This window comes from Desmodus rotundus, chromosome 4 (genome assembly GCF_022682495.2).
Source record: "Desmodus rotundus isolate HL8 chromosome 4, HLdesRot8A.1, whole genome shotgun sequence".
In the NCBI taxonomy this organism is placed as follows: Eukaryota; Metazoa; Chordata; class Mammalia; order Chiroptera; family Phyllostomidae; genus Desmodus; species Desmodus rotundus.
This window is the reverse complement of record NC_071390.1, coordinates 71,266,708-71,293,131: the sequence shown is the minus strand read 5'-3', so window position 1 is coordinate 71,293,131 and position 26,424 is coordinate 71,266,708. Positions and strand designations below refer to the sequence as shown.

The following is a 26,424-nucleotide window of genomic DNA, read 5'->3' as shown; positions in this document are numbered from 1 at the left end:
GCTATGAATCTCCTTAAATCTCTCAAAAGTCCACAAATGCCAAATAAGCATCAGCTAGCCTCAGCATACCTTGTACTTCTGGCACTGGTAGCCAGGCTTCAATTTATAGCATAACCACTTCCAGGTGCCTCCAAGCCCAGAACAAGCAGCTACCAAGTGCAGATTTCTTTGTAGCTCCTACCATGTAGCCTCAGGTAAGGTATAGACAATGGCTGACCTGGGCCTGCACTGGAGCCTCCTCCCAAGAGGCCCCAGGAACAACACAGCAAGGCTAGCTTCAGACCACACTAGATCACCAACCAATTATCTCCAAAAAGGACATACCCAATGGATGGACTCCACAGGCAGTAGAGTCCTGCTACAGTGAATCCCATTTCGTGGGGTCAGTCTCCACTCAACAGCTTTTCTGCTCTACTCAGTCAGTCAGTTGGAGGGTCAATCCCACTGATTGATGTGCCAATAGCAATCAAAGCTCAACTACAACAGAAGTACACACACAACCCACACAAAGGATAATACTGGATTACCTTTCTCAGATTACTGGGGAGATGGTGCCGTGACATCTATTACGTAAGGCCAACTGGCCCAAACTGGAACATGTAGCAGATCAACCTAATGTATACAGATACAAAGAGAAATAAGGAAACAAAGTAACATGTCCCAAATGAAAGAACAGGACAAAACTTCAGAAAAAAAAACTTAATGAAATGGAGGAAAACAATATACCAGGTACAGAGGTCAAAACACTGCTTATAAGAATGCTCAATGAACTTAGGGGAAAAAAATAGATGAATTGGTGAGACCTCCCACAGAGACAGAAACCTTAAAAATGAACTAGTCAGTGGAATAGGTGGAAGTTACTCTTACCTCCTCCCAGGACCAAATTGGAATTACAACTAAAATGTAGAATAATCAACCTGAATAACCAACTGAAGACTGGCTGAAAAGAAATCTTACAACCAAGGGTTTACAGAAGAAGCCACATCAAGACTGGAGATGCAAAAGGTGCTGGCCCCAACCCTACAGGTAGCGGTTGAGATTCCAGAGGGATATCTCAGCTGCAAAGGTTTCCCCTTAGGAGTATGGGGTCTCAGCCCCATACTGGTTCCCCAGCCCAGAGCCCCAGAGCTCGGAAGAGGCACCCACATAACACCTGGCTCTGAAAATCAGTGGGAATTCAACTGCCAGTGAGAGAAAAGTCTGCTAGAGACCCAGGCACCCTCTTCGAGGGTCAATGCACAAAATCTCATTCACAGCCATTGACCCTGGGCTCCAGCTGAGGGAGGACAGAGTGGATGAGAGTCTTGTGAGGAGAGACTGGGATTTTTTTGACTCCAGAGAGAGAAATGATGGGACAGCTACCAGGGTCCCTGTGCTGAGTCCTCCCACACCACAGACACCATCTTTCTTCAGTGAATCACTCCTCTCCATACAACATTAGCCTGGGGGAATGCAATAGTCCCACCCTCTGACTTCCCTGTCACACCATACTGCAGGGCTTGAGCCTTGTAGAGGAGTCAGTTGCCTGGGCCCAGAGTGTAGACTTCCGAGCAGACTTGAGGTGTCAGTGACTGAGCTGTGTGGCTCTGAGGTGGAGGCCGTTCTGCCCCCACCTTCCTATGAGTCTGGCCTACGCCTCCCACCCAGGGGAGGTCTACTGGCTCCACCCTCCGTATTTCCAGTGACCTCACCCTGCTGATCTTAGGCTCTCCAGGAGGTCCAGGCAGAGTCTGGGAAAGATTGAGTTGTGTGATTCTAGGACTGGGGCCATTTTAACCTTTCACACCTGAACTGTGCAGAGTCCTCTCTTCATACAGCCAAATCCTGGTATGTTTGGGCCTGATGAACTCTGCTGGTCTCACACTGATGACTCTCTGACACCCCACCATACCACAAAGGTCTGAGGTCACCAGGGGGGGTGGCAGCTAGCCTTGATGTACTGTGGGCCTTTTTATTTTAATCCTGACCCGAGAATATGTTTATTGATTTAAGAGAGAGAGAGAGAGAAAGAATATCAATTGTTGCCTCCCATATACACCCCAACCAAGGATCAAACCCACAACCCTTTGGTGTATGGGACGATACTCCAACTAGCTGAGCCACATGGAAGAGCTACTGTGGGACTTTTGCTCAGTGGCTTCAGACCCAGCACTAACATGGAGTTTGAACCTATATCAATCTGTTGAATACCACCCAGCCCTACCTGGTGACTCACTGAGAACGTACCCCATGCAACTTGAGTACTGGCAGAGGCTCTTTCAGAGACTAGGCTGATAGGCAGCCAACAGGTGGAGGCAGATGGAGGCAGGCAGAGGCAGATACCAGGGTGTCTTGGACCTTGTACTTACCTGCCCTGCAGCTTGGTGCTGGTAGAAGCTGGCTGTGCAGCTTAGCTCCCATACACACCCATGCCTAGCAGAGGCAGCCACAAACTGTGTATTGCATTCTAACTTCAAACAGATTGCTTAGGGCCAATGAGAGGTAGCATCTGACTTTGATCTGCACCAGAATCCCTCCCAAGAAGTCCCAGAACCAATACACCCAGTTGAGGGCTTCAAACACCAGAGCAGGATCCAGTTAGCTTCAGTAGCAGCACATCCAAAGGGAGATTTCAGCAGGCTCTAGCACTTGCTGGGGCGAATTCTGATTTGTGTGGTCAGCACCCACACAGCAGCCCTCTCATTGCCAGCCAGCCTAAGGGTTGACCCCATGCACAAATGGGCCAATAAAAATCAAGACTCAGTTGCAACAGGAGAGCTCACATAACCCACACAAGGGACATTTGTGGAGTACCCAACTCAGGTGATCAACGAAACATTGCCTCTGGGTCTCACAGAACACCTACTACATAAGACCACCCTACCAAGACTGGGAGACATAGCAGATCTAACTAATACACAGAAGCAGAAAGAGGCAGCCAAAATTGGAAGACAAGGATACGTGTGCCAAATGAAAGAACAGGAGATAATTCCAGAAAAAGATCTAAATGAAATAGAGGTGACGAGCCACCAGATAGAATTCAAAACAATGCTTAGAAGGATGCTCAAGGAACTTAGTGGAAGAATGGGTGAAATCAGTGAGAACTTAAAGAGATAATAAGCATGGAAAGGGACATAGAAAGCATAAAAAATAACCAGTCAGAAAAGTAGAATACATTATCTGAAATGAGAATACCCTAGGAGGAATAGACAATAGAATAGATGAAACAGAGGATTAAATTGGTGATTTTAAATAGAAGATAGCAAAAAACACCCAATTAGAACAGCAGAAAGAAAAAAGAGTTTTTAGAAATCAGGGTAGTTTTAAGGTACCACTGGCGCAACATGAAACATAACAACATCTGCATCATAGAGGTGCCAGGAGGAGAGGAGACAGAGGGATTAAGAACCTATGTGAAGAAATAATGATCGAAAACTTCCCTAACCCAGTGAAGGAAAAAGACATATAAGTCCAGGAAGCACAGGGACTCCCAAGCAAGATGAATACACAGAGGCCCACACCAAGACACATCATAATGAAAATTACAGAGGTTAAAGACAAAGAGAGCATCTTCAAAGCAGCAAGAGTAAGACAGTTACCTACAAGGGAGCTCCCATAAGACAGTCAGCTGATTTCTCAACAGAAACATTTCAGGCCAGAAGGGATTGGCAAGAAATATTCAAAGTGATAAAAAGGAAGTACCTATAACCAAGATTACTTCAGCCAACAGGACTGTCACTTAAAATCAAAGGAGAAATAAAGTTTCTCAGACAGAAAGCTAAAGGAGCTCATTACTACCAAACCAGTATTACAGGAAAAGTTAAAGGGTCTTCTTTAAGAAGAAGAAAGAAAAAAAATCAGAGGGACATAGTTATAAAGAATAAAGTGGCAATAAGTACATACCTGTCAGTAATCACTTTAAATATAAATGGTTTAAATACCTCAATAAAAAGACGTAGGTTAGCTGAATGGATAAGAAAACAACACCCAAAAACATGCTATCTACAAAGGACCCACCTCAGAATGACAGGTGCACACAGAAAGTAAATGAATGGACAAAAGATATTTCATGCAAATGTTAGTGAAAAATAAAAGCTAGAGTAGCAATACTTATGTCAGACAAAATAGACTTTAAAAGAACAGGTATAATAAGAGACTAAGGACACTATATAATGATAAAGAGATTAGTCCAACAAGAGGATTTAACTCTTGTAAACATTTATGCACCTATGTTGATAGGAGCACCTAAATATATAAAGCAAATCTTGATGGATGTAAAGAGAGAGATGCCTAGTAATGCAGTTATAGTATAGGGGATTTTAACACCCCATTGACATTAATGGATAGATCTTCAGACAGAAAATCAACAGAAAACAGTGGCCTTAAATGACACACTAGACCAGAAGGACTTAATTGAAATCTTCAGAGCATTTAACCCCAAAGGAACAAACTAGACGTTCTTTTCAAGTGCACATGGAACATTTTCTAGGATAAGACCACACATTTGGACACAAAACAAGTCTCAATAAATTTAAGAAGATTGAAGTCCTATCAAGCATCTTCTCTGACTGGAAGTCACAAAAATAAAACACACTGGAAAACACATGAACACACGGGGGCTAAACAACATGTTACTAAACAATGAATCGGATAACAGATCAAGGAAGAAATTTTAAAATACCTTGAAAGAAATGAAAACAACACAATAACCCATAATCTATGGGATGTAGCAAAAGTAGTCTTAAGAGGGAAATTCATAGCATTAAAGGTCTACCGCAAGCAACAAGAAAAATCTCCAAAAGTATCATTACACTTAAAGGAACTAGAAAAAGAACAACAAACAAAGCCCAGTGTCAGTAGAAGAAAGGAAATAATAAAGATCAGAGAATATAAACAATAGCTTGTAAAAAAACAATACAAAAGATAAATGAAAACAAGAGCTGGTTCTTGGAAAAGATAAACAAGATTGATAAATGTTTAAAGAGACTCATCAAGAAAAAAATAAAGAGCCCTGGCTGTTGTGGCTCAGTGGATTGAGTGCTGGCCTGTGAACCAAAGGGTTGCCAGTTTGATTCCCAATCAGGGCACATGCCTGGATTGCAGGCCAGATCCCCAGTAGGGGGCGTATGAGAGGCAACCATACATTGATGTTTCTCTCCCTCTCTTTCTCCTTCCCTTGTCCTGAGTCTAAAAATAAATAAATAAATCTTTAAGAAAAAAAAAGAAGAAAGAGAGAGGACCCAGATATATAAAATCAGAAATGAGAGAGGAGAATAACAACTGACACCATAGAAATACAATGGATTATAAGGAAGTACTACAAACAAATTGGACAATCTGGGTCGAATGGATAAATTACTAGAAACACACAATCTTCTAAAGTTAAAGCAAGAAGAATCAGAAAATCTAAATAGATGGATTACAACTAATGAAATTGAAAGAGCAATCAAGAAACTTCCAACAAATAAAAGTCCTGGACCTGATGGTTTCACAGGCGAATTGTTACCAAACATTCAAAGAACTAACACCTATCCTTTTCAAACTATTCCAAAAAGTTCAAGAGGAGGGAAGACTCTCAAGCTCTTTTTGTGAGTCCAGCATTATTCTAATTTCCAAACCAGAAAAGAACACTACAAATAAGGAAAATTATAGATTAATATTCCTGTTAAACATAGATGCAAAGTCCTCAACAAAATATCAGCAATTGAATTTTAGCAATACATTAAGATCATACACCATAATCAAATGGGATTTATTCCTGGGATGCATGGTTGGTACTATATCCGCAAATCAATTAATATATCACATAAAGTGAAGGATAAAAGTCATATTAATAGATGCAGAAAAAGAATTTGACAAAATTCAACCCCCAATTATGATATAAAAAACCTCTCAGTATAGTGTGGATAGAGGAAACATACCTAAACATAATGAAGACCATAACAAACCCACAGCTATAACATCATAATCAGTGTAAGGAAAATAAATGTTTCCCTTAACATCAGGATCAAGACTGGCATGTCCAACAGAATAAGTCCTTGCCTCACCAATCAGTCAAGAAGAAGAAATAAATTAGAAAGAAAGAAGTCATATAGGCCTTATTTGCAGGTGACATGGTATATTCTGATTCCTAAAGATTCCTTTGAAAACTACTAGACCTGATAAATGGAGTAGAGGATATAAAATAAATACTCAGAAATCAGTTGCATTTTTATACACCAATAATGAAGTAACAGATAGGAAACTTAACAAAACAATCTTGTTTATAACTGCAACAATAAAAAACACCTAGGAATAAGTTTAACCAAGTTTTAGGTAAAAACCTAAACCCAGAAAATTTTAAGACTGAAGGAAGAAATTGAAGAAGATACTAATAAATAGAAGCATATACTGTGCTCATGGATGGGAAGAGTTAACATTAAATGTCTGTAGTACTCAAAGCAATCGATAGATTCAGTGGAGTTTCTATCAAAATACCAATGGTGTATTTCACAGAACTAGAACAAATATTCTAAAAATTTATATGGAACCACAAAAGACCTCAAATAGACCCAACAATCTTGAAAAAGAACAAAGTTGGAGGTATTACACTGCCTGATATGAAACTATATTATAAGGCCATAGTTACCATGACTGGTATAAAAAAAGACATATAGATCAATATAACACAGTAGAGAGCCCAGAAGTAAACCCATGCTTGTATGGTCAACTAATATGTGAAAAAGGAGGCAAGAACATATAATGTGGTTAAGACAGTCTCTTTAAAAAATGGCTTTGGGAGAATTAGACAGATACATGGAAAAAATGAAACTAGACCACCTTTTTACACCATATACAAGAATAAACTACAAATGAATCAAAGACTTTATAAATGTAAGACCCAAAACTATAAAACTCCTAGAAGGAAGCATAGGCAGTAAAAACTCTGACATTTCTCTTAGCAATATTTTTTTGCTGATGTATCTCCTGGGGCAAAGGAAACAAAAGAAAAAATAAACAAATGGGACTACATCAACTAAAAAGTCTTTGCACAACAAAGGAAACCACCCTATGTATGTTGGCTGGTGAGAAAGGGAGCCCCTGCCCTCAGGGGCACTTATTTGGAAATTTTGGAGTTTTTCTTTCCCTTTCCTTTCCTTCTGGTAATACCATTATATGTAGGTTATTCTTTTTGTAGTTGCGCTGCAGTTCTTGAATATTTTTTTCTGTTTTCGTTTGTTTTTCCCAGTCTTCTTTGTCTTTGCTTTTCAGTTTTGGAAGTTTCTGTTGACATGTACTCAATCTCAGATGTTCTTTTCTCAGCCAATTCTTTCTACCTATTGTCCTACTAGTAGGACATTCTTCATTTCTGTTTCATTCTTTTTTATCTTTACCATTTATTTTTCATGTTTTCTTACAATTTCTCTTTCTTTTCTTCATTACTCATCTGTTCTTTTATGTTGTCTGCTTTTTCCATTAGAGCCCTTAGCATGTTAATCATTGGTGTTTTAAATTCTAACATCCCTACCGTATGAGTCTGGTTCTGGTGCTTGCTCTGTCTCTTCAAATTGTTTTTTGCCTTCTAATATGCCTAGTTTTTTCTTCATAGCTGGACATGACATACTGGTAAAGGAAACTGCAATAAATAGGTCTTTAATAATGTGGTAGTGGGCTGTGGGAGAAGAGGCGCATCTGGACCATGAACTTCACAAGTGTTTGTCAAACACTGCCCCTCACCGTAGGTGGAACAGGGGGACTAAAGTGGGTTATTAAAATGCTCTGGAAGAAAGTTCTCTGTTGGAACATAGTGGCAAAGTAGGTGGGAGCTGATCGCATTTGTTCAAGCACCCAACTTGAACACTTAGCTGTCCTTCTGAAGAACTAAGTTAACAGCCAATGGAAATTGAGCTTACATGAAGTTTGAAAGACAAAGCAAGCAGAGGACACTTCAAAAACGGGTGGTAAGGAGGTTTTATAGGCAGATGGGGAAAGTCCCCAGTGTGGCACCTTAGGTTAGGCTACAGCTTCCACATGGACAACCATTGGACTTCAGAGGAGAGCCAGGCGAGCGAGGCATGGGTCCATGCCCTGAGAGGCTTGCGTAGTCGCTGGAGTGGAAACAAAAGGTGTGCAGGCACACACAGCTAGCTGGGCACCAAAGCCAGGGTGGTGGTCACCAGCTGACCCAGGACAGTCCCTGGGCAGGGCGCCCCAAGCCACAGCTCCTGCACAGACAGCATCGGACCTCAGAAGAGAGCCTGGTCCAAGATAGTAGGCTAGTGGCTCCCTCCCCGCCTAGGGTAAGAAAAACACAGACCTGCCCAGAGAAACAAAAGGTGAGCAGGGCGTGCAGGCACAGATGCAGCTGGCTATGCACCCAAATGGGGCAGTGGCCTCTGGCCAGTCAGGGATGGTGCCAGAGAGTGGTCAAGGTCCTAGTCACACTTGGAGCTGGGAGAAGAGGAGGGCCACAACTGGCAGTGTCTGAGATAGACTCTGGACGTGCCTCAAGAATTGATCAAAGGGGTGTGAAGTGAGGTGGTGTATAAACGTGCAAAGCCACAAAGTGGAGAGTGTGGGTCATACAGGACTCTGAGGGTGTGGGCTGGAAACTAGGCACCTGTGATTACTGCAGCCCAGAGTGAGCCCACTTTGGAACAGAGTAAAGTAAAGTAAAGTAAAACAGCCCACCCTCCACTGCCTGCAGGAGCGGGGAGGATCTGCAAAACCCACCAAGCACGCTTATTAACTACGAGAAGAGTGGGCACTCGCTCTTCATTTTCTTTCCTTTTTTTTTTTTCCCTTTATGTTTTTTTATTCAAGAGTAACACAATAAGTCCTGGAGCTGAGAGAAAACCAGAGACAGATCCAGAAAGAAGTCAGAAGGCAAACATCAACATCTGATAAAAAGTTCACCTTGCCCTTCATTAGAACTTGCATTTTTTAAAAAATTCTTGTTTATTCTATTACAGTTGTCCCAATTTCTCCTTTTTGCCCTCCTTCCTGCAGCCCACTCTGCCATCCCACAGCCCTTCCCCACACCATTGTCCTTGTCCATGGGTCACTCAGTCATAGAACTTGCATTTTTTTTAACTTTAATTTCTCCTTTTTGATTACATAGGGCATTGTTATTTGTTCATTTTTTCTGATTGTTTTGTTGTGGCTTGTTTTTCTCCCTGCCATTGTATCTTTTCTTCTTTCATTTTATTCATATTCCAAATAACTCTCTACTCTTGGTCTTTTACTTTTTATTATTTTTATTCAGATTATATATTTTTTATCATATTGTTATTCCAAAGACCTTGCAGCACCCCTTTAAAGACCCTTGCAGCAGTCTTTATCCATTTCACCATCTTCCTGAGCTTTATTACTGTTGTGGTAAACGTATTTGCTCTCACACTACACTGACTTCCTATCCCTTACTCTCACTATTGCTTCTCCATCTAACTTTGTATAAGTGCTCCTCTTTCTTAAGTCAGCACACATTCTTCTCCCCCTCTAATAAGAGTCTTATTTCTTTTCTTCCTTATATAAACAGTGGATAGTTAGGCAAAATACCATGATTATTGCTGTATTGCTCCAATGGAATTCATAGTTCTCCAATATTTGTTGGTTCTTTAAACCTCATAGAAATCCTCCCACCCCCCCGTCTTACTGCATTTCACCTTCTCCTTGCCCTGGGTCGGTGGAGTTAGGAATCTTATTTCATTTTTTAAAAATTATTTTTATTTGTTTTGGTTCCCCCTCTCTCAACCTGGGCTTGCTTTCTTTCTTTTTTTTTTTTTTTTTTTACTTCTTACTCTTATTAGTTTGCTTCCCCATCCTCTTAAAATCATTTACTTTAAGGTACACATTTCATATTCAATTTTCATTTTAGTACAATATTCTTATTCCAGTTCCACCTTTATACAACTTCTTTCAGCTGTCATTGCTATTGGCCCTACTGTGATTTTTCGCCAGTTTTGCTCCCATTGGTCTAATGCCCTTATTGTACCTCAGACCTCATAGTATACTTTTCCCTTTTCTTACCACATTGTTCCTATCACCCTTACATAATTTATTTACATTTAAAATGTTCTCTCCCTCTTTTCACCTCAGTTCTATCCCCACTCTTATCAATTCTCCTCCCTTGTACCACTCAATAACATTTTTCCCTCTTTGATCATCTCAAATTCCGTTTATCATATCTTTTAATATCCGTAAGCTCTCTTCTCATTTATCACTATTTGCTCAAGTGCAGTGAGATTGCTGATGTGGTAGGGCAGTCCCATTTGCTGGGATATGTTCAGTTGCCTGGTAATACTGCTTTGTTAATCAACACTTATACAGCAGTATAAAAGACAAGGTGGGATTTGTGACTACCAGTATCCTGCTAGAGGGGATAATCCATCAACATAGAAGCTACCAGCAAGTAAAGCCCAAGTACAACAAGAAGTGGAGCTGCCACATTTGGAAGAAGGGCAACCTTCAACCATCCAGACAAAGAGATCACAGAGGCCGCACCACTGAGTCACACAGAACTCCTACCGCAGAAGACCACCCCACAAAGACAGCTGACAAAGCAGAACATCCTGGATTACAGAAATACCCAAAAAGAGTCACTTAAAATGGGGAGTCGAAGAAAGATTTCCCAATCAAAAAGAATGGAAGAACACCCAGTAAAGAGCTAAATGAATGTGAGGCAAGCAATCTACCATGCACAGAATTTTTAAAAATGGTTATGAGGATGGTCACGGAACTCAGACAGCTACAAGGAAGTGAGTGGGAATTACAACAATATGAAAAGGAAATAGAAACTATAAACAAGAATCAGGAAGAAATGAAAAGCACAATATCTAAAATGAAAAATATACTAGTAGGAATTACAAGCAGGCTGGATGAAGCAGAGGACCGCATTAGTGAGCTGGAAGATGGGTAGAAAGAAATACCCAGGTAGAGCACCACCATGAAAAAAGACTCAAAAAGTACTAGGAGAGCTTAAGGGAACTGCAGGACAACATGAAACATAACAACATTTGAATCATAGGAATACCAGAAGGAGAAGAAAAGGAGCAAGGGATAGAAAATCTGTTTGAAAAAAATCACAGGAAATTTCCTTAAGTTGGAGAGAGGAAAAGCCATGTGCAGGAAGCACAGAGGGTCCTGAGGAAGATGAGCCCAAAGAGGCCTGCTCTAAGAAATGATAAGTAAAATGCCAAATGTTAAAGACAGAGAATCCTAAAAGCAGCAAGACAGAAACAGTAACATGTAAGGGAGCTCCAATAAAGCTAGCAGCTGACTTCTGAACAGAAACACTACAAGCCAGAAGGAAATGGCAAGAAATATTCCAAGTAATGAAAATGAATGGCCTGCAACCAAGACTGCTCTACCCAGCAAGGATATCATTTGAAATGGAAGGTGAAATAAGGAGTTTCCAAGACAAAAGAGGGTTAAAACAATACACATCTACCAAACCAGCAGTACAAGACATGCTAAAGGGACTGCTTTTAGAAGATGAAGAAAAAGAGTGAGAGAGGGGAATACAGGTACCAAGGGGGAAAATGGCAATGAATAAGTTCGTATCAACAATAGCCTTAAATGTAAATGGATTAAATGCTCCAATCAAAAGACATAGGGCAGGAGAATGGATAAACAAATATAATCCACACATTCTGCCTACAAGAGACTCACTTCGGAACAAAAAAACCTACACAGATGGAAAGTGAAGGGTTGGAAAAAAATATTCCAAGCAAATGGACAGGAAACAAAAGCTGGGTTAGCAATACTTACATCAGACAAAATAGACTACAAAACAAAGGACATACAAAGGAAACATGGAAGGACATTACGTAGTACTCAAAGGAAGAATCCATCAAGAAGACATAAATATTGTAAACATATATGCACCCAACATAGGAGCACTGAAATATGTAAGGAAAATCTTGGAGGACTTTGAGATATAGACAGTAACACACTTATATTAGGGGATTTTAATACCCCACTGTCAAAAATGGATAGATCTTTCAAACAAAATATCGACAAAGATATTGAGGCACTGAACAATGCCCTAGACAGAATTGACTTCACTGATATATATAGAACCTTTCACCCCAAAGAAGCAAAGTACACATTTTTTTTAAATGCACATGGAATATTTTCAAAGATACACCACATAATCGAACACAAAATCAGCTTCAAAAAGTTCAAGAAAATTGAAATCATATCAAGCATTTTCTCCAACCACAAGAGACTTAAACTGGAAAATAACTTAAAAAAAAAAAAAAAAAAAGACAACTCAACCTAGCTGGTATAGCTCAGTGGATTGAGCACAGGCTGAGAACCAAAGGGTGGCCGGTTCAATTTCCAGTCAGGCACATGTCTGGGTTGCGGGCCAAGTCCCCAGTGGGGGCCACGTAAGAGGCAGCCACACATTGATGTTTCTCTCCCTCACTTTCTCCCATCCTTCCTCTCTCTCTAAAAATAAAGAAATAAAATCTTAAAAAACCCTCAAAAACAAACTCACAGAGATTGAATAGCATGCTATTAAACAATGAATGGGTCAATAATGAGATCAAGGATGAAATCCAAAAGTTCCTGGAAACAGAAGAAAATTAACATAAAGCAGCCCAAAACTTATGGGACACTGCAAAGGCAGTCCTGAGAGGGAAGTTCATAGCGATACAGACCTACCTAAAAAATTTAGAAACATTTCAAATAAACATCCTAACCTTACATGTACAAAAACTGGAGGAACAACAAGAAACAAAGCTTAGAGCAAGTAGAAGGAAGGAAATAACCAATATCAGAGCAGAATTAAATGACTTAGAATCTAAAAGAACAATTCAAAGGATAAATCCAGGAACTGGTTCTTTAAAGAGATAAACAAATTCAACAAGTCTTTACCCAGGCTCATTAAGAAAAAAAGACATGCGAACAAGATGCAGGTGTAAGTAGGTAAACTTTGCCTCCTCGCACAACCGAAAGGAGGACAACAAATTTAAAAAGAAAAAATAACCAAAACTGCCAGAAAATTGAACTGTACAGAAGCCCAACAACCACAGAATTAAATAAGAAACATGCATCCAGACCGGTAGAAGGGTTAGAGACGAGCAGCCAGGATAGAGAGGACTCAGGGCAAGGCAGAGGCTGGTGGGCAGGGGCAGGCGAGGCAGTGGCCTGCATACCAGGCTGTCCCACATTTGCGTATGGATAAACTGGGAGGAACAACTGGCAAGCCAGACAGACAGCCTAAATCAGGGATCCAACGCTGGGAAGATAAAACCTCAAAACCTCTCTCATTGAAAAAACCTGTGTAGGCAGGAGAAACTCCCAGCCTCACAGGAGAGTTCCTTGGAGAAACTCACAGGGTCCCAGAACGTACACAAACACAGCCACCTGGGAATCGGCACCAGAAGGGCATTGCTTGTGGGTAACAGAGGAAGTGACTGAAAGCCCACCAAGAGCTGAGCAAGTGGCATTGTTCCCTCTTGGACCTGTCCCCCACACACAGCACTACAACACAGTGACATGGGTTGCCCGGCCCTGGTGAACACCTAAGGCTCTGTCCCTTACTACATAACAGGCCAGCCGGGACAAAAAAAAATAAGGCCCAAATCAAAGAACAGATCAAAGCTCCAGGAAAATTAAAACTAAGTGATGAAGAAATAGCCAATTTATGAGTTCAAAACACAGGTAATCAGGATGCTCACAGAAATGGTTGAGTATGGTTGCAAAGTGGACGAGAAAGTGAAGGCTTTGAAAAGTGAAATAAAGGAAAATGTATAGGGGACCAACTGTAAAGGGAAGAAAACCGGGACTCAAATCAATGGCTTGGACCAGAAAGTAGAAATAAACATTCAACCAGAACAGGATGAAAAAAGAAGAATTTAAAAAGATGAGGACAGACTTAGGAACCTCCAGCACAACTTTAAACATTCCAACATCCAAATCCCAGGAGTGCCAGAAGGATAAGAGGAAAAGTAAGAAATTGAAAAATTACTTGAACAAATAATGAAGGAGAACTTACCCAATCTGGCAAAGGAAATAGACTTTTAGGAAGTCAGTGAAACTCAGAAAGCCCCAAGGAAATCAGACCCAAGGAAGCACGCACCAAGGCACATCAAAATCACATTACCCAAGGTTAAAGATAAGGAGAGAATCTTAAAAGCAGCAAGGGAAGAGTAAAGAGTTACCTACACAGCACTGCCCATTAGACTATCAGCTGATTTTTCAAAAGAAACCTTGCAGGCAAGAAGGGGCTGAAAAGAAGTATTCAAAGTCATGAAAGGTAAGGACCTACATCCAAGATTATTCTACCCAGCAAAGCTATCATTAGAATGGAAAAGCAAGGAAAGTGCTTCCCAGATAAGGTCAAGTTAAAGGAGTTCATCATCACTCAGCTTTTATTATATGAAGTGTTAAAGGGACTTACCTAAGAAAAAGAAGATAAAAAATACGAACAGTAAAATGATAACAAACTCACAACTATCAACAACTGAACCTATAAAAAGAAAAACAGAAACAAAAATGAATTAAGCAAACAACTAGAACAGGAACAGATTCACAGAAATAGAGATCACATGGAGGGTTATCCGCAGGGAGTGGGGACAGTAGGGGAAAAGTACAAAGAATAAGAAGCATAAAGGATAGGGACAAAATAGAGAGGGGAAGGTTAAGAATAGTATGGGAAATGGAGAAGCCAAAGAACTTATATGTGTGACCCATGGGTATGAACTAAGGTGTGGGAATGATGGTGGCAGGGAGGTTACAGGGCAGAAGGGAATAAAGGGAAGAAAAATATTGGATAAATGTAATAGCAAAATCAATAAGATATATTAAAATTGAAAAGGAGAGAGTGCCCAAATAAAATCAGAAATGAAAGAGGAGAAATTACAACTGATAAAACAGAAATACAGAGGATTTTAAGAAATTACTACAAACAACATGCCAAAAAACTTCTAAGACCTGGATGAAATGGACAAATTCCTAGAAACCTATAATCTTCCAAAACTGAACCAAGAAGAAGTAGAAAGCCTGAACAGACAGATAACAGTTAGTGAAATTGAATCAGTAATCAAAGAACTCCCAACACACAAAAGCCCTGGAGCACACGGTTTCACAGGAGAATTTTACAAAGCATTTAAGGAAGAGATAACCCCTATCCTTCAGAGACTATTTAAAAAAACCCAAGAAGACAGGACACTCCCAAACTATTTTTGTGAAGCCAGCATCATCCTAATACCAAAACTAGATAAAGACACAACAAAGAAAACTACAAGCCAATATCGCTGATGAACATAGATGCTAAAATCCTCAGCAAAATATTGGCAAATCACATCTAGCAATATATTAAAATGATCATACACCATGATCAAGTGGAATTCATCCCAGGGATGCAGGGATGTTAACGATATCACAAACCAATAAATGTAATACATCACATAAACAAAAGGAAAGACAAAAATCATATGATCATATCAATAGATGTGGAAAAAGCATTTAATAAGGTACAGCACTTATTTATGATAAACACTCGATAAAGTGGCAGTAGAGGGGACATACCTCATCACAATAAAGGCCATATATGAGAAACCTATAGCCAACATCTTACTCAATGGACAAAAACTAAAAGCTTTCCCACTAAGATCAGGAACAAGACAAGGGTGTCTACTTTCACCACTGCTATTCAACATAGTATTGGAAGTCCTAGCCACAGCAATCAGATAAGAAAAAGAAATAAAAGATATCCAAATTGGAAAGGAGGAATCAAAACTGTCATTGTTTGCAGATGACACAATAGTGTACATAGAAATCCCTGTAGACTCCACCAAAAAACTACTCGACTTAATAAACGGATTTGGCAAAACAGCAGGATACAAAGTCAAGATACAGAAATCAAAGGCATTTTTGTAACCTAACAACAAAATATCAGAAACAAAAATTAGGGGGGAAATCCCATTTGCTATAGCAACAAGGACAATAGAGTACCTAGGAATAAACCTAACCAAGGAGGTAAAAGACATGTACTCAGAAAACTACACAACAATGAAGAAAGAAATTAAGGATGATGTAAATGAAGCATATACCTTGTTCATGGATTGGAAGAATGAACATCATCAAAATGGCCATACTACCCAAAGCAATTTATAGATTTAATGCAAACCCTATTAAAGTATCAATGGCATATTTCACATATACACAGCAAAGATTTCAAAAATCTATATGGAACCATAAACGACCCCATATATCCTCAGCAATTTTGAGAAAGAACAAAGGAGAGATCACAAAATCTGATATCAAACTATATTACAAGGCCACCATAATTAAAACAGTCTGGTACTGGCATAACAACGGGGAAAAAGATCAATGGAATAGAATAGAGAGCCCAGAAATAAACTCAAGTCTCTATGGTTAATTAATATTCGACAAAGTGGCAGGAACATAAAATGGAATAAAAATAGCCTCTTCAACAAATCATGTTGGGAGAACTGGACACCTACATTCACAAAAATGAAATTCAACCACCAACTTACACCATACACAAAAATAAATTCAAGATGGATAAAAAACTTAAATATAAGTCACAACCCCATAAAAGTCCTAGAGGAGAATATAGGCAAGAAAATTTCAGGCATTTCATGCAACAATATTTTAATTGACATGACCCCTAGAGCAAGGGATATAAATGAAAGAATAAACATATAATACTACATCAAATCGGAAAGCTTTTGCACACCTAAGGAAAACAAATCAAAAGGAGAACATCCATATGAGAAAATATATTTGCCAATGATACCTCAGACAAGGGTTTGATCTCTAAAAAGTATAAAGAACTCACACAATTCCACTACAGGAAGACAAACAATCCAGTGAAAAACATAGGCAAAGGACCTGACTAGATGCTTCTCCAAGAAAGACATACAGAGAGCCCAGACACATATGAAAGGATGCTCAGTATCACTAGCCATCAGAGAGATGTAAAATTAAAACCACAAAGAGACCTACACACCAGTCAGAATAGCCATCATGAACAAACAACAAGTGCTGGAGAGGATGTGGAAAAAAGCGAACCCTAGTACACTGGTGGTGGGAATGCAGACTGATGCAACCCCTGTGGGAAACTATGGAATTTCCTCAAAAAACTAAAAATGGAGCTGCCTTTTGACCCAGCAATTCCACTGCTAGGATTATACCCTAAGAAACCTGAAACACCAGTTCAAAAAAAACTATGTTCCCCAATGTTCATAGCAGCACCATTTATAATAGCCAATACCGGAAGTAACCTAAATGCCCATCATTAAATGTGTGGATGGAAAAACTGGTACATTTACACGATAGAATACTGTGCAGCAGAAAGAAAGAAGGAACTCCTACCATTTACTGTAGCGTGATTGGAATTGGAGAGTATTATGCTAAGTGAAATAAGCCAGGCGATGGAAGACAAATGCCATATGATCTCACCTATAAGTGGAACCTAATTGACAAAACAAACAGGCGTGCAAAATAGAAACAGAGACATGGAGGTAAAGAACAAACTGACAGTGGCCAGAGGGGAGGCAGGAGGGAGACAATGGGGAACGAAGGGGAAGAGTCAAGGAACATGTATAAAGGACACATGGGCAAAGATAGCCAGGGGTGGAGGAAGATTGAATGTGGAAGATGAGGGAGGGGAGGGTGGGCGAGAGTAATGGGGGAAACAATGAGGACAACTGTAACTAAACAATTAATAAAAAAAAAATTCACGTGTTTCAGCCATTACTTTCCCTTCCCTCTGCTGAAATCATTAGGGAATTTTTCTCCCATCTTCACTGTTATAACCTTGTAGAGCTCCTAGAAGTAAAACTCACAGAAGTGTAGGGGCCCTCCTATGAATAGGCCCTCCTGGAGTTGAGCCTCTAGCAATTCGTCGATTACAGCTGAGATTTGTCTACCCTTACACTGGTTCCCCTGGAGATCTCTACTCACAATTTCTGTTCTAATAATTGTGATTTTATCCTACCCATCTATCATGTCTCTCCAGCTTGGGGCAGGGTGGGGGGCAGTTTGCCCCGTGACCTTATTTCTCTGAGTGGTCTGAGAAAAGTTTTTGGTTTTTTAATTTGTTCAGCTTTTAAAATTTGTTGTTAGGACAGAGTATTGACCTCTAAGCTCTTTACGTGCTGAACCAGAAACTTGAAGGTCCGCATTTATTTTAAGTAATACACCATCCCTGACATTTGAAGAATTTATTTGTACTTACAAGGAGGAAAAGCCCAGATGTATCAGATACAGCATTTGGTAAAGCTGTTGACTATTTAAAATAATGCTTTTTAGAGATCCCTGGATTATAGTCATCCTATGAATGTGAAGTTAAGTGGAGTAGAATTACTTGATAGAAGACATAATTTGGAAACCTAGCTTTTAATAAAGTAATTAATTTTTTTAGTATTTAAGAATCTTTTGGAGCTTTTCAAAAAAGAACTGAAAATGGTTTGTGTTATCCATGCTTCTTTAAAAAGATTTTTTGTTCAACTCAAACTAGTTGAACAAAACTCACTCACTCAACTCACATTTCATGTGCCCTCTCTAGTTAGCCTTCTGCCCCGTCATTCTCAGAATTGTTCTACATGAGCTTCTAGGTGGCATTTATGTTACAAGATCTACTTGATTCCTTTTTATGTTCTTAGTTGAGCAGCACATACTTGACCATTTCTTCCTCAAGACACTTTCTTCACTTAACTACTGTGATAGCACATTTTTCAGAATTTTCTCCCTCCTCTGGGGCCATTTCTCAGTCCCTTTTGCAGACTTACCTTCCTCTGTCTATTTAACCTCTATTTATTAGCATTTAGACCTGGCCTCTGCTTTTTTTTTTTATAAACCAGTCATTTCACCCATTCGTTGTGTCTATATCATCTGTGTGCTCATTCTTAAATTTATATCTCCGGCTTAGACATTTCTTTTATCTCCTCTCTGGTAAGTATTATGCAACCCAGAAAAACTTACATCTCAAAGGAGAGAAAGAAAACATAATAAAATATTAATGGTGGTTAGATTATGGGTGATTTATATTTCCTTCTCCTTGACTTTCTAAATATTTTCTATAGAACTTTGAAGTTTCAACGTAGTCTCAGATATTTCATTTCAATATTCTCAACAACAGACTTAAACTCCTAGATGTCATCTGGCAACTGGACTTCCAAACTAGGACATCAGTCCTCAACATGAGGTGTCTGTGGGCTATATTCCATGCCATCTCATTTGAAGCAGAACGTTTAAATCTTTATCAGATTTGACTGTGTCCTGGCTGCTAGGCAGTTACTTAGTGTTAATTTTGATCCCACAGGTGGATTTGACATGGAAGTTAAAGGCTGGGGTGGAGAAGATGTTCATCTTTATCGAAAATACTTACATGGTGACCTGATTGTGATTCGGACTCCGGTTCCTGGTCTTTTCCACCTCTGGCATGAGAAACGCTGTGCTGATGAGTTGACCCCCGAGCAGTACCGCATGTGCATCCAGTCCAAAGCTATGAATGAAGCCTCTCACTCGCACATGGGAATGCTGGTCTTCAGGGAGGAGATAGAGACACATCTTCGCAAACAAGCATACAGGACAAATAGTGAAGTTGTTGGTTAATGTGATCATTAGTCCAAACCACAAGCCAGCACTGAACCTCAAACAAGCACTATTTATTTAGCCTTAATTCCAGTTCCAGATGCAGTGCCTCTTTCAGAGAAGACATGCTTATATTTTATGTTCTTTCTGACATTACCTTGCTCTAGCAGTTTAACTTCATAGAAAAGAGAAAACAACTGTTTCAATGCAAAGTCTGCACTATGGAATCCTTGATAAATTGAAATTTGGTGTTTGGTTCCAAAAATAGTTTTGAGTTAGTTTCTACTCTGTGCCCATGTTCTCATGTGTCCTGGTTGCATCTGTGATGATGATGGATAAGGAGCATCTTGTTCCTGCAGAAATGGAGAATTACAGATGGAGTGTGTGGACAAAGGTTTTTCACCTGCCAACCACTGAGTCAACTTGCTTGGTTTTTAAATGAAGATCTTTGGTCGGTTGCTTGAAGAATCCTTTTTCACTGAAGCAGAGGATACTTAAATGACAATTCTGAAATCCCCAACCAATCAAGAGAAGACAAAAGTAAAAACCCCTTCTTGTTGTTTAGTTCCCTAAATGTCTGTTTTTAAAGAAGTAGGTAATAGTAGGAAATACTTAGAATCTATAACTTGATTAAAAATATAGTGTAATTACTTTGTCATCATGTTCAGGTTTAGAAGTCAAAGTTTCTTCAGACTGTTTTGAATAAACTACAATCAGCATGGAAACGTCTTTAACAGACATATAATTATGTTGGAGCACAGGATACCAGTGGTCTGGGAACATCATGAGCCAGGACTTAAAAGGGCCTTCTACTGGTGGGTGGTTCAGAATAGATGAGCATAGCATGGTGCTATATGTTTTTGCTTTGTATTGTCTCATTTAGCATGGATCCATATGTATTAATGTGCTTTTCCCCTAATGTGTTAATATATGCTACATCTGTATTTGCATTATTACAATACTTTGAGTTGATAGGTTCACTGAAGGGAGAGAAGCAAAATGAGGTATATATACCATAAGATCACACTGATTTGAGGAAAGAGGAGGAGAGGAGAGCAGTATGAATGGAAATCTGGATTACAGAATATTTTAGAGATATATATTACTTGCAGAGAGTAGGATGTTTTGAGGTATAAATTATATTAAGAGACAAGATGAATAGGAAATTATATTCAGCTAGGACTATTCTATGTTATGTATCACACATGGATCTTTTACCATAGGGTCAATTGCTAGATCCAGAAATTAGAGATATGGTAAAAGCCATGTGTAGATTTTTTAACCTTTGGCTTTTAAAAAGGGACCTGTGTTATATTCTATTTATATATAAACCTGTGAGAAATTGCAGAAGAAATTACAGGGCACATAACTCTTTCAGCTCAGTAAATCATATCATTTTGAAATATTATGAATTCCAAATTTCTTGGTGCTATATGACTTCAATTTTATAATAACTCATACTAATTATCCTTACAAGTTTTAAGTTGGGGTAGCACTTAGGCTTGCTTTTTTAAGATGTGTAAAATGTTCTGTGCAAAGTTATTCAGGCTGTTGGCTGCTTTTATGTACAAGTATTATGAAGGCCAGTGAAAAGCGAGGGAACCTAATATTTTCAAAGGTAAGTTCCAGCTTGTTTTTTGACAGAATCAAATGATTTTATCTTTCCTGTTTTTTTAAAAACTAGCCTTTATTTTAAAGATGGAAGCTAAGCATGGAGACATTACCATGTTTTTTACATTAACTGGTACCAATAAAGTATTTTATTACCAAAAATTAAGTGAAAATGTGATAAATTAATTTCTTTTTGTTGTAAATATCATAAGTACAGAGATGTGTATAACATATAGTTGTGTACTTTAAAGAATAATAATGCAAACACCAGGGCACCAGCTACCCAGATTAACATACAGAGCATTAGCAGTAAAACACCTTCTGTGTGTTGTTTCTGATCACATAGCCTCTCTCTCCATAATAATCACCAGCTTGATGTTTGTGGTAATTTTTCACATGTTTTTCATCTTAGTTTTCCCAACTGTCTATTTATATCTACCCAATGAATTTGTATACATATTAATTCAGTATATATTTTTAACTTTCAGTTTTTGAGGTTCACCCATGTTAATCTCAAAATTAATTTGTTTTTATTACTGATTAGTACTCTACTGTGAATACAGCCATGCGCTGCATAATGACCTTTCAGTCAATGACAGACCATATATATGACAGTGGTCCTATAAGATTAAAACTGAGCTGATAAAGTCCTGTCACCTTGTGATGTTAAAACATCACAATCACTGTCTTGAGGACTAAGGAGTACACCATTGCCTTTAAACCAACTGTTCCAAAATGTTTCTTGAAACCCCACTATAGAGAACCAAGATGGCGGCATAGGTAGACACTGCGCCTCCTCGCACAGCCAGAACTGACAGAAAATCCAAAGGCAAGGAAGTCCACACCAAGGAAATAAAAAATAAACATTCATCCAGACCTGTAGGAGGGGCGGAGATGGGCACCAGGGTGGAGAGGACTCCCGTGGCTGTGGCGGGTCCGAGACTGGCGGAGTGTGGGACGAACGGGGCAGGCAGTCTGACCACTAGCAGACCCTGCGGCCCCACATTCGCCGCACACAGATAAACCCAGAGGGCCGGACTCAGAGTGGCGGAGAGCGGGGCAGGCAGAGCAGTGGGTAGCACCCAGCAGACCCACATTCGCGCACGGATAAACCGGACAAATGGCGGGGAGCAAAGCAGACCGCAAAACCCAGGGCTCCAGCTCAGGGAAATAAAGCCTCAAACCTCTGATTGAAAACGCCCGTCGGGCTGGGGGCGGCAGCAGGAGAGACTCCCAGCCTCACGGGAGAGGTCATTGGAGAGACCCACAGGGGCCTGGAGTGTGCACAAGCCCACCCACTCGGGAACCAGCACCAGAGGGGCCCAGTTTGATTGTGGGTAGTGGAGTGAAAGACTGAAACCCGGTGGAGAGGGGAACGAGCGCCATTGCTCCTTCTCGGCCCCTCCCCCACGTACAGCGTCACAGCGCAGTGACCAGCGTTACCCCGCCCCGGGGAACACCTAAGGCTCCGCCCCTTTAAGTAATAGCCACACCAAGACCAAAAAAAAAAAATGGCCCAAATGAAAGAACACTTCAAGGCTCCAGAAAAAATACAACTACGGGAGGAAGAGATAGCCAACCTATCAGATGCACAGTTCAAAACACTGGTTATCAAGATGCTCACAGAATTGGTTGAATCTGTTCGAAAACCAGATGAAAAAATGAAGCCTATGCTAAGAGAAACAAAGGAAAATGTACAGGGAACCAACAGTGATGGGAAGGAAACTGGGACTCAAATCAATGGTGTGGACCAGAAGGAAGAAAGAAACATCCAACCAGAAAAGAATGAAGAAACAAGAATTTGGAAAAATGAGGAGAGGCTTAGGAACCTCCAGGACATCTTGAAACGTTTCAACATCCGAATTATAGGGGTGCCAGAAGGAGAAGAGGAAGAACAAAACATTGAAAACTTATTTGAACAAATAATGAAGGAGAACTTCCCTAATCTGGCAAAGGAAATAGACTTCCAGGAAGTCCAGGAAGCTCAGAGAGTCCCAAAGAAGCTGGACCCAAGGAGGAACACAAAGGCACATCATAATTACATTACCGAAGATTAAAGGCAAGGACCTACATCCAAGATTACTGTATCCAGCAAAGCTATCATTTAGAATGGAAGGGAAGATAAAGTGCTTCTCAGATAAGGTCAAGTTAAAGAAGTTCATCATCCCCAAGCCCTTATTATATGAAATGTTAAAGGGAGTTACCTAAGAAAAAGAAGATAAAAAATAGGAACAGTAAAAATGACAGCAAACTCACAGTTATTAACGACCACACCTAAAACAAAAACAAGAGCAAACTAGGCAAACAACTGGAACAGGAACAGAACCATAGAGATGGAGATCACATGAGGGTTGTCAATAGGGGAGTGGGAGGGGGAGAGCGGGGAAGGGTGCAGGGAATAAGTGGCATAGATGATAGGTGGAAAATAGACAGGGGGAGGGTAAGAATAGTGTAGGAAATGTAGAAGCCAAAGAACTTGTAGGTGTGACCCATGGACATGAACTATAGGGGGGGAATGTGGGAGGGAGGGGGTTAGCAGGATGGAGTGGAGTTGGGGGGGGAATGGGACAACTGTAATAGCATAACCAATAAACATTTAAAAAAAAAAACCAACCCCACTATATGCTTAGTTAGCACTGTTCTAGACACTGTACAACAGTGAACAAGAATAGTGGAGCTTAGCCCTGACCATGTGGCTTAGTTGGTTGGAGCATTATCATGTGCACCAAAAAGTTACAGGTTTGATCCCTGGTCAGGGCACATACCTAGGTTGTGGGTTCAATCCCAGGTCGGGGCACAAACAGGAGGTAACCAATTGAAGTTTCTCGTTTCTCTCTTTAAAAATCAATAAAAACATATCCTTGTGCGAGGATTTAAAAAACAAAAAAGAATAGTAGAGCATATATTGTAGCTCTGGAGTGTCCTGGCCAGGTAGCTCAGTTGGTTAGAGTGGATTCCAGATGACACGCCAGGATTGCAAGTTTGATCCCCAGTCAGGGCACGTACAAGAATAAAACAATGAATGCATAATAAGTGGAACAAAAAAAATCACTGTTTCTCTCTCTCTCCCCCTCTCCCTCTCTTTCTCGAAATTAATCAATAAATATACTTCCGGAGAGAGAAAAGTTGCACTCACGTGTGTGCTGATACTGGTATAAGGAAACCTATGCTGCTAGTCATAGCACATACAATTATGTCAGTACATCATACTTGATAATAATAAATGACTGTTACTGGTTTATGTATTACTGCACTACACTATCATTATTTTAGAGTGTACTCTTACAAAAAAAGTTTGCTGTGAAACATTATGTGGTATTACACTAGCAGCAGCCTCCTACAAATCATGTTTACCACTTCCTATTGATTGCATAATTTTCTTCTGCTTGATTTAATGTTGTGTTTGATAAATTTTGTGTAGCTGAAGTGTAGTGTTTTAAATCTACAGTAGTGTACAGTAATAGCCTCAACCTTCACATTCACCCATCGCTCACTAACTCACTCACTCACCCAGTGCAACTTTAGTCCTGCAAGCTCCATTCATGGTAAGTGCCCTACACAGGCTTACCATTTTTTAATTTATATACTGTATTTTTAGTGTACCTTTTCTATGTTTAGATATGTTTGAATACACAAATACTTAACCATTATGTTACAGTTGCCAACAGTACTCAGTACAGTAACATACTGTACATGCCTGTAACCTAGAAGCAATAGGCTATTCCATATATAGCCTATTGTAGTAAGCTATACCATCTAGGTTTGTGTAAGCACACTCTGTGATGTTCACACAAGGATGAAACTGCTTAATGACACGTTTCTCAGAATGTATCCCATCATTAAGCAGCATGTAACTGTATACTACAATATTCTACTTTGAGTTCGTAGATTTTTGTCATTTGCTTGTTTGTTTCTGGCTGTCACAAGCAGGGTTGTCATAAATACTGCTTTACATGTCTCTTAAAAATGTGAGAATTTGTCCAGGAGTGATGATGCTAGATCATTCATGGTATGCACGTTCAACTTACTTTCCAAAGTAGACTGACCACATCCAGCACTGTGAGAGTTCACTTTGCATTCTAGGCACTGCTTAATTTTGTCAGGCTTATTAATTCTTGTTAATCTAATGGGTTTTAGGCATGAATTATAGTTATAATTTCCATTTCCAGTCATTTTGCCCATTTTTCAGTTAATAGGAATTTTTCACATATTCCAGATAACAATTCTTGTTGCTTACATGTTTGCAAGTATCTTTTTCCAGGATGTGCTTTGTCTTTTCCCATTCTTTTTGGTACTTTTTGATGAATAAAAATTAACTTTACTGTGTCTAATATTCCTTTATGTATTCCACTTTTTTTTGCATTCTACTTTTTATTATCGAGTGCTGACCTCAAAGGGAAGGATGTTTAAAGCTATTGTTTTTTATATATATAATTTTTTTTAACCAAAAAAGTTGGACTTTATGATGCAATGTGGGGATTTTACATTGTTCCCACTCCTCAGCTTTCCCAGAACAACCCTCCTGGCCTCTTGCCTCATTCCTCACCTAGGCCTCCCCCTGGAGGGAGATGGGAAAGAGGCAAAACTCATATGATTCTGCCACTTGCTGCTTAGTTTAATCCCAACTGGTGCAGAAGAAACATGAACCAGAATGTATTTTATTTTAATTAAATGTATTGGGGTTACATTGGTTAATAAGATTGTATAGGTTTCAAGGGTACATTTCTATGATACATGATCTGTATATTGCATTGTGTGCCCACCACCCAAAGTCATATCATCTTCCCGCACCATGTATTTGGCCCCTTTACTCCTCCTAACCCCCTTCCCTCTGGTGACCACCACACTGCTCTCTGTTTCTATGAGTTTCAGTTTTATATCCCACATATGAGTGAAATCATATGGTTCTTAGCTTATTCTGACTGACTTATTTTGCTTAGCATAATATTCTCAAGGTCCAACCATGTTGTCACGAATGGCAGTACTCCATCTTATAGCTGAGTAATATTCCATTGTATATGTGTACCACATCTTTACCTAATCTTCTATTAAAGGACACTTTAGTTGTTTCCATGTCTTGGCCACTATGAATAGTGCTGCAATGAACATAGGGGTGTATATACTTTTGTAAATAAATATTATCTTCTGAATACTTCAAACATAGCTTTGCTTTTCCCAATTAGGTCTTTAACCTAAGTAGAAGAGATTTTTGTGAATTTGTGAGTAATGATTGCATTTTACTTCTTTCCAGCATCACCTTCTTATAAGGTCCATATTACC

The 26,424-nt window shown here is 39.6% G+C and overlaps 1 protein-coding gene across 8 annotated transcripts in view; it reads left to right on the top strand.

The window, feature by feature from the left end:
* The window catches only part of CSGALNACT2 (chondroitin sulfate N-acetylgalactosaminyltransferase 2), a 114,251-nt gene that overhangs the window by 58,715 nt on the left and 29,112 nt on the right, over nt 1-26,424 (top strand). For 5 of the 8 annotated variants that reach the window (XM_045196009.2, XM_024561155.3, XM_045196011.2 and 2 more), the window contains one exon: nt 19,262-21,577. The exons of 2 other annotated variants lie outside the window; for them this stretch is intronic. In XM_045196009.2, the coding sequence (XP_045051944.1) occupies nt 19,262-19,554 (293 nt within the window). In that variant the 3' untranslated portion in view covers nt 19,555-21,577. Of the gene's footprint in view, nt 1-19,261; nt 21,578-26,424 lie in introns of those variants that run through there. One more of the 8 variants, XM_045196014.3, reaches the window with a different exon arrangement.